This window comes from Notolepis coatsorum (genome assembly GCF_963971535.1).
Source record: "Notolepis coatsorum genome assembly, chromosome: 5".
In the NCBI taxonomy this organism is placed as follows: Eukaryota; Metazoa; Chordata; class Actinopteri; order Aulopiformes; family Paralepididae; genus Notolepis; species Notolepis coatsorum.
Window position 1 is genome coordinate 59,090,004 of NC_140169.1, and position 9,693 is coordinate 59,099,696.

The following is a 9,693-nucleotide window of genomic DNA, read 5'->3' on the forward strand; positions in this document are numbered from 1 at the left end:
ACTACATTACATATGTTAACTTTTGGAGTACTACTTAGCATAGAAATCTAGAGCCACTATACCTGTTCCAAGTGCTGGACAAGCCCCTGGTAACCTCTCCAGATACCTGGACCACGGCACTGGCACCTTGGCACTGCAAGCTAATACATGTGTCCGAACAGGCTGAGTCTCTGGACTCAGAGTACTGCAGCACTCTACTGGGATACTATGACTTTTCTGGGGATGACTGTGCCAGCGCTTTCAAAGGAAAGAGACAGGTGAATCTGTTGAATAATCTGCAGAAGAACCCTAGATTCCAGAAGGCTTTTAGTCAGCTTGGCGCATTGTCGCTGGTAACAGATGAGCTCCAACAGGAGATGGAGTCCTTCACATGCATTATGGATGGCCATGGTCCAATGAAGTCAGTTGATGCTGTGTGAGCCAAGATGCTGCAGAAAATGATGGGTGCTGATAAAGTCCTGGATGCAAACTCCAAAGTAGACATTGAACGCCTGCCTCCCCCCAAGGTCTGTCTCATCCCACATGTACAGCGAGCCAACTTCATAGTCACCTGTTACAAAAGAGCAGAACAGCCCATATTCAAGAGGCCCAAAGCCTATGATCAAAGTATCGACTGGGAAAAACAATGGATGAGGAGGTGTTAGAACCTGTCTGGACAGTTGGACCCATCCTCCGTCCTTCTCTTGTTGAGGTACTGGCCCAGAAAGTGGAGTCAGAAGAGCAAGAAGCTCTTGATAAGGAGGCAGATTACGCAAAAAATAACATGGATGAGGAGGATGGAGAGTACGAGTGATGAGGCGGAGGAAGAGATGGAGATCGAAGAGATAGACTTTGACAATTGTTTTAGTGATGATGATGATTAGTAGTTTAGGGTATAAAATACAAATAGAAAAAAATACTTGAATGTTGTGTCAACAAAGAAGATATCCAGTCCATGATATCCAGTGCATATGAAAACATATAGTTTGAACCTTAACAATAAATAAATCACTGATCAAAATCGCATGGGAAAATGTGTTAATTTGTCTCTATATAATTGTTTATGCAACACTATAATATTTAGGGCATAACAGCATGGAGACAATCTATTACAATACAATTTCCAATATTAACCTAAATCGATCTCGTCCAATGCACTACATTTCAGTAAAAAGGGAAAATAGAGATGTGATATATGTTTTTTCAGCGTTTTTTTGCTTTTTCTGTCCTGAAATTTAATCAAGATGTGTTTGAATCTTAAGAATAACAATTGTATTGAATTCCTTGGGTCAAACTAGTTTGGGAAAATGTTTTAATTTGTCTCTATATGTTGTTAACTTCAAAAGTTATGCTGTTTTCTTTTTCAGGTTTTGGTTCAGGATAGGTGTAATAAAGGGTTAAAAATAAACCCCATGGGACATTATTCCAACCTGTTACCTGTCAGAATCTTAAAATAGACACTCCAAGGATTAATAAAAAACAGGTGGTGAAAAAAAATCCACCCTATGCAGGTGGACCTATGTTTCCATTCTAGACTATAGTGGCTGTTCTGTATAGTTTAATAGGAGCCTAATACTGCTTTTCTAATTTAAGGCTCACAATGACCTGTAACAATGAAATAGTATAGGCATATTATACATTCCCTGAATCCTTATGGTCCTGAGAGTATTGCAGATATTGTATTTTGTGTCTCTGTTGCTCCTAGATGACACAAGGCTAAACGATAGTATATCATTTAGGCGGAAATCGGGTAGAAATGTGTGTTGTTGACTGTTCAAAGAGCTCCAGTGACCTCTATATTGATCAGAAAGATTCACATCTTAGCTTGAATGAAAGATTACATAGTCCCCTTTAAAATGATACCAAACACAATATTGTGAAACATTGACAGATGTCCTCTACGTGAGTCTAAAGCAGGATATGCACCAGCATCAGAAATGCAATTTCCTGAGGGGGTAGGTATACTTCATGACTTGATCATTATGATAAAGCTACCACTCTGGAAGGGCTATCATACAAAAATATCATCTACAGACATAGATCTTTGAAAAAAATATATGTAAGTTTATTCACCCTGAGTGGCACCGACAAGTGAAATTTTGGCCTCTGGCCCATGGACTAAATAGGTGGGTTAAGGAACTACTATTATCTATTAATCTTGAAAAGCTCAGATTCTCCCTCAAAGGCCCTACTGGCTCCCTGAATACCTTTGAGAAGACTTGGAGACCCCTTTTAAAGCACATAGAATCCTTGACATCCCTGCCTGGGTGTGACGACTGAGTCCCCCCCCCCCCCCCCTCTGTCCCCCCCCTCCCCCTATTTTTATTTTATTTCTTAAAATGTTTTGTTTTTTCATCTCAGTTATATTAGTATCATAGGTTTTTTTTTATTTTTTACTTTTATTTTTCTGTCAATACTTTTTTTGTTTTTTTTGTATTTTCGTGTATTATATGTATGTTTGTTGTCGCTCCTCGGGGGGGGGGGGTGGGGTGGGGTTAGGGGATAGGAAAGGGAAATGAAAAAAAAATAAAAAATGGAAGATGTATATCTGTCTGCATAATTTTGAAAACTCTTCCAATAAAGAAAGTTATTAAAAAATAAATGTTCAAGTTGTCAAAAAATCACAGTATTTTTAATATGATCATATAGTTTACATAAGAGAAGAACATGACCACATGACCAGACAAGCTATGTTAGGCCATCTACTGGCACCTAAACCCAGGACAAATCTACTCACATCTTCCGTGACTTAGAGAGCTATCATGGAATGGAACTCATTGCCAAGCTACTTCACTGAAATAGAATCCAAAACCACTTTCAAGAAAAAATGTAAATACCATCTACCAACAAGCATGCACTGAACCCTTATGGCAGAGCGGTGAAAACCAATTGACTGTTAATTGGATTTATGTTGATGGCAGTGAGTGCTGCTCAGGAAGCACCATTTATTTGATTTTATTTATTTGATTTGAATGCTTTATACTAATAAGTATCTTGTACAATGTCATCCTTAACTGAGGATGATATTGTTAATGATGTTGATAATGATGTAATTGATGAAGTAATTGATGTTGATAATGATGTAATGTCTTGAATATTGTTGTATTGTTGTAAGTGCCGGACCCCAGGAAGAATAGCTTTTTGTCACAAGTGCAAAAGCTAATGGGGATCCTAAATAAACATAAACAGTCGCTCAGGAGCCTGTTGGCTGAGAACGTACCTTCGTCGTAGGGCACGGGCAGGTAGCGCAGGATCCCGGCTGACCACCAGTACGTGTAGCTGGACAGAGAGATGACACACAGATTCATTACAGAGAACACTGATCTCTCCACACACACACACACACACACACACACACACACACACACACACACACACACACACACACACACACACACACACACACACACACACACACACACACACACACACACACACACACACACACACACACACACACACACACACACACACACACACACACACACACACACACACACACACACACACACACACACACACACACACACACACCACACACACAAGCACAATGAACACACACACACACACACAACACATCCTGCACTCTCTCACACACAAACACACTACAGGTCACTTTAAAAACAAAAGAAAAGTTCACTTTAAAAAACATGTTTTTGTATAGTATAGTTAGTATAGTATAGTTATATATAGTATAACTGTATATTATATTGTATGGTAGTGTATATAGGACTCATTACCTTTAATTCGTAAGCTCAGCAGTGTATTGTATTTTATCTTAGTACTTTTTATCACGTCTATTTTATTATCTATTCTATTTTATTCTATTATTATTTGTATTTAATTTTTTTTGCACAATCAAAGCGGGCATGGCCATCTTCATTTCACTACATGTCTTGTGTATGTATGGGACTAATAAATCTCTTGAATATTGACACAGAGTCATTATCAGCACCACACTCTTGGAACAGCGCTTCTCAGACGTTTATTTATTGTAATGTATAATATAACTGTATATAGAGCAAACAGACCCTCATCTGCACCTTTTATTACACTGCCTACTTGCTCATGATTATGCTTATATTCAGAGTTAATTATAATTACACTGCTTATTTTTACTTTTCTACTGTACTATAATTCTATTGCCTATATTTATGTCTTCTACTATTACCATGCGCATACCTGTACCCACCCCCCCCACCCCCCACCCCTCCCCCATGCTGCTATGATGCCTGCCTTTGCCGAAGGGGATCAATAAAGGAATATCTCATCTTATTTTAGAATGATTTGGTAGAAGAGGAACAAAGAGTGGAGAGTGAACCCAGATCAGATTCTCCCCTCTTTGTTACCATGGGCTAGATCCACAAAGAATGGATTGCACGGAGCAAGTTGCACCCTTACTTAAAATTCATTATGAATTGACAATGGGGGACCCTGATGTAAACAAGACGAAAGTCTTTCTCTGGTCTGCATCCCCTTAACAATTGTCTGTATTGAGCCGTACTGTATTGTACCCATTCTGCAATCTGTTAATACAATTTTCATTCAATCAATCACTGTGCAGATTGATTGATTGAAAAAAAAATTGTGGACACATAGCCTAAAGCAAGCATTTGTTGACTCTCATGTTGATAAGAGTATTAAAACTTGAAAAATATCAGTTTATGGTAAAAAAAAAAGAAAATGCGATTAAATTGTGATTAATCGCGAGTTAACTATGGACAATCATTAATCGAGTTAAATATTTTAATCGATTGACAGCACTAATATATATATATAATATACATATAATATATATATATATATATATATACACATATAATATACATATCTTTTTTTCTCCTTTTCTTTTTCTTTTTTTACATCTTACACATACTCCCAATCAACACACTTCCTCTTCCCGATACCCAAGAAATATTTTTTGTACATCTTTTTAAACTGATTTATGTTCGTACTCTGTTTTAGCTCTAACTCCAGACGGTTCCACAAAAACCTATATTGATCATGAAGATCCGTCTACGACTATAATCCATGAGTCCGGTTCCGCCACGCTGGGAGGCCCCCAGGGGGTCCCTCGTCCTCATGTTGAGAACCCTCGGCACATTTTCAATTACCCTGTACAGACCAATACAAGGATAACCTAGATATGAAAATGGCACGACTGGGGAAAAAATAAGGCTTTTATTCAATATAAACAATTTGCGGGACGGATTGTAGCCGTAACAAATGGGTGCGTTGTGTGTCGCTGTTAACAAAAATACTTTATACCGCCAGAGGATTTACGTTCAATTCCCCTGGGGGCCCAATTTCATCCTTAAATGAAGGACCGCGCCGCGCCGTCTCGGCCCATTGTGGTGTCGCGGTCAGCAGCCCTGTAGAGGCAATCTGGCTCCGTAATTATGCAAGCGACAACATAATGAAAACGGTGCATGCACACGCACGTACAAATGACACAAAGTAGGTCAAATCGCAGCAGGACTGAGTGAGTGAGCGAGTGAGTGAGTGAGTGAGTGAGTGAGTGAGTGAGTGAGTGAGTGAGTGAGTGAACAAGTAGGTGAGTGAGTGAGTGAGTGAGTGAGTGAGTGAGTGAGTGAGTGAGTGAGTGAGTGAGTGAGTGAGCGAGTAGGTGAATGAGTGAGTGAGTGAGTGAGTGAGTGAGTGAGTGAGCGAGTGAGTGAGTGAGTAGGTGAGTGAGTGAGTGAGTAGGTGAGTGAGTAGGTGAGTGAGTGAGTGAGTGAGTGAGTGAGTGAGTGAGTGAGCGAGTGAGTGAGTGAGTAGGTGAGTGAGTGAGTGAGTAGGTGAGTGAGTAGGTGAGTGAGTGAGTGAGTGAGTGAGTGAGTGAGTGAGTGAGTGAGTGAGTGAGTGAGTGAGTGAGTGAGTGAGTGAGTGAGCGAGTAGGTGAGTGAGTGAGTGAGTGAGTGAGTGAGTGAGTGAGTGAGTGAGTGAGTGAGTGAGTGAGTGAGTGAGTGAGTGAGTGAGTGAGTGGAAGACAGGGTTTGTGACATAAAGGTAAATGGACTGCATTTATGTAACAGCTTTTATCCAAAGCGTTTATCCGAATGCACAATTGGAGGTGGGCTTCCCACTCTCCAGGACATTTATACCAAGCGTTGCAGGGCTAAGGCTAAGAGAATAATCAAAGACTCTAGTCACCCAAACAACAGCCTCTACAAAAAAAAAACACCCAGCGGCATCGGGGTATTAGTGAATCAGATGAATGCCGGTTTTGTTTTAAGGAACCGGAGTTAAGTGTTGACCTTTTTTGGTATCGTCATATTGAATCCGCATCTTGGAGGGAAGTTAAAAAGAAATGTGCTCTGGTGTGGGTTTACACTTCAAGCTAGATCGTTCCTCTGCTATGATGGGAGATCAGAATAGAAGACCTATGTTATTAGGCGGCTACGTGGCGTAGTGAGCAAGGCGCTCGCCACAAATGACGGAGACGTTGGGCTTGCCTGTTCGAGCCCAGCGCTCCACATTGCTTTCAGTTTAGCTGGTCGTTCATACTAATACACATTGGCCGTATTAGGGGGTGGGAAACTGATGGGTGGGGATCGGGCGTTGTGGACAGCGACTCCTACAGGTCGGTTGGTGCGCCTGCGCAGTAGAATCAGGAAGTGTCGGGGGCAGCGTGAGCCTCCCACGCGTTACTCCTCGCCACTGAGAGATCGAGCTGCGCAGGTGAAAAGATGCGACTGCTGTTACCTCAAGTACCGGAGGGGACTTGTGCTATGTATGACTTAGTCCACATTGCAGCCGGCTTGTGGGAGGCAAGAAACAGCGTTCGTGACAGGGGAGGGTTGAATTGGATGATACGAAATTGGGATGGGAGAAAATATAGAAAAAAATGGGATAAAAAGTGGATAAAAAAAAAGAAGACCTATGTTATCAGTCCGGCAGCGTGGCTACATGAGTAGAGCTCCGGACTCATGATCTGAAGATCACCGGTTCGAGCCCCGGTCAAGGCTGCTGTCGGAAAGTAGTGTTGTTGTCCAGCAGGGGGCACTCTGTCCTCTGGACTAGTCAGTAACAATGCCCTTGTTACAGTGATAGGGATACTGTACAGCTGCGAGTGCCGTCCTTCGGATGAGACGCTAAACCGAGGTCCTGACTGAATTCGGTCGTTAAAGAACCCAAGACGCCTATCGTAAAGAGTAGGGGGTTCCCCCGACGTTCAAATCAGGTCTCTGACATCAAGGCCACCTAATCATCCCTCCCCCTGATATCAATGATATCAATCCCTGTCTCCTGAGCAGTTCAGCCATTGTGTAGTGTGATGTGTGCCTGGTGCCAGTGTGTATGGCAGCCATTGAGCCTGCGTAGCCTGGGTACTGGACTTTCTGAGTGAAAGACCCCAGGCGGTCAGGGTGGGGGGTCAGACCTCCAACACCATCACCTTGAGCATCGGGTCCCCCCAGGGCTGTGTTCTAAGCCCCCTGCTGTACTCACTCTACACACACGATTGTGTGGCCAAGTTCAGCTCCAACTCCATAGTGAAGTTCGCCGACGACACGGTGGTGGTGGGGCTGATCTCGGACAACGACGAGAAGGCCTACAGAGAGGAGGTTGAGGTACTGGAACGTTGGTGCCAGGACAACAGCCTGCTCCTGAACATTGGTAAAACCAAGGAGCTGATCGTGGATTATAGGAGAGGACAGCAGGAGACACACACACCACTGATGATTAACGGGGCTACCGTGGACAGGGTGAGCAGCTTCAAGTACCTGGGGGTCCACATCTCAGAGGATCTGACATGGTCAACACACATAGACACAGTAGTAAAGAAGGCGAAGCAGCGCCTCTACCACCTGAGACAGTTAAGGAAGTTCAGAGTATCGGGGAAGATACTCCAGTCCTTCTACTCAGGAGCTGTAGAGAGCATCTTGACTAGAAACATCACTGCCTGGTATGGGAACAGCACGGCACAGGACAAGAAGGCCCTACAGAGAGTGGTGCGCTCAGCCGAGCGTACCACGGGTATTGCGCTACCTCCCCTGCAGGCTCTATACAACAAGAGGTGCAAATCCAGAGCCTGCAGGATAATGAAAGACCCCCACCACCCCAATAACAGCCTGTTCCAGCTGCTGAGGTCAGGCAGACGCCTGCGAACCCCAGCTACTAGGACGGAGAGGCTTAGGCTAAGCTTCTTCCCCCAGGCCATCAGAGCCTTGAACAATGAACATTGAGAGACACAGAAACTGAACTATCCACACACAAGCACACACAAGCACATACACGACACGCACGCTGAGCACGCTCACACACTAGCAGCCACTTTAACACTCATGCCGCACATACGCACACTTATGGCCAGAGGAAAGGCCACTTTAAATTAGTATAACATCAGGAACAGTGTATTGCACTACTAAAGCTACCTAGCATGTCCTATATGCTCTGTAAATACTATGTACAGATACCGAGATGGCACACTATGTACCTGTTTATTGCACTGTTGTTTTTTACTGGATTCTATTAATATGTTGTACCACTGTATTTTTATTGGATTCTATTATATGTTGTACCACTGTATTGCACATCGTCGCGGGCAAGACCAGCCGCATTTCATTGTATACCTGTATGCCGTGACAATTAAAACTCTTGACTTGACTTGACTTGACTAGCCCAAGGTTGGGTGCTACCAGTGGTGGTGAAGGAGGCAATTTCCACCCTACATTGTGTGGGGAGCGCTTTGAGTGTCTAGAAAAGCGCTATATAAATGTAATGATCATTCATCATTCATTCAATCTTGTAATCTTATTGGGGAAAGGGTTCATTTTGCAAGGCAACCAGAGTTAAACATCTACCAATGCAAGGTGCCAACCTATTCATCGGGAGCAGTTAGTGCATTAAGTGCCTTGATCAAGGACACTTCTACATGCTGCCGGGAGGAAAGATTGTCAGCGGCATTGAAAAGGGTTTAGCAGCATTATTCCACAGGCTTGTATTTCAGAGCTCGCCTGTTGTGTCGTCCACTTCAACAGGCCCTTGGTGACGCAGGACACAGGAAGGCAAGATGATGCCGTTCCCACAGCCCTATGTTCCTACAGCCCTATGTTCCCTCAGCCCTATCTTCCCACTGCCTTATGTTCCTACAGCCCTATGTTCCCACTGCCCAAGTGACCACGTCCGGTTGTGAACGGTCCTGAACGGACCAGTCACCTCTGATGGCGAAAGTGATTGACCACCTTTGTAGCCAATGAAATTCTGGAGCCAGGGATATCCCATGCGGGGGCTGATCGCAACAAGAAAGGGGTAGAAGAAGCCGGGGAAGTCCTTTGTTTTGACTAGAGCCTCGAAATGATCCTAATGTGAAAAACTGTGATTTTACTTACCTTGCTGCTACCTTTTTTTTTTTTTTATCTTTTTTATGCTCACTTTATGTCTGTAACCAATGATGTTTTATATGTCTGCACTTTATGCTGATCTTATGCCTGTATTTTTCTTTACTGCTGTGAAGCACTTTGAACTGCAATTTCTGTATGAAAAGTGCTATACAAATAAAGTGTATTATTATATTTTATTACATGGCGTTTTCACATTCGCCGAAATGCTTGCTTGTGATTGGTCAATAGCGCGCGTCAGAGGTCCGTTATCACACAATAACGGACCTCTGTGGGACAATAATGACCGCTGTGCGCAGCTGTTCGCAATCAAGCCCCACTGACACACTGCCTCAGTGCAGCTCAGCATATGCACAGCTGCACTCAGTCATGC

General features: G+C 43.2%; 1 protein-coding gene across 1 annotated transcript in view; it reads right to left on the bottom strand.

Annotated features, from left to right (window-relative positions):
- Positions 1 to 9,693, bottom strand: part of fig4a (FIG4 phosphoinositide 5-phosphatase a) — a 490,173-nt gene that overhangs the window by 285,733 nt on the left and 194,747 nt on the right. The window contains exon 17 of the mRNA XM_084313832.1: positions 3,200 to 3,258. Within this exon, the coding sequence (XP_084169958.1) occupies positions 3,200 to 3,258 (59 nt within the window). The remainder of the gene's footprint in view (positions 1 to 3,199; positions 3,259 to 9,693) is intronic.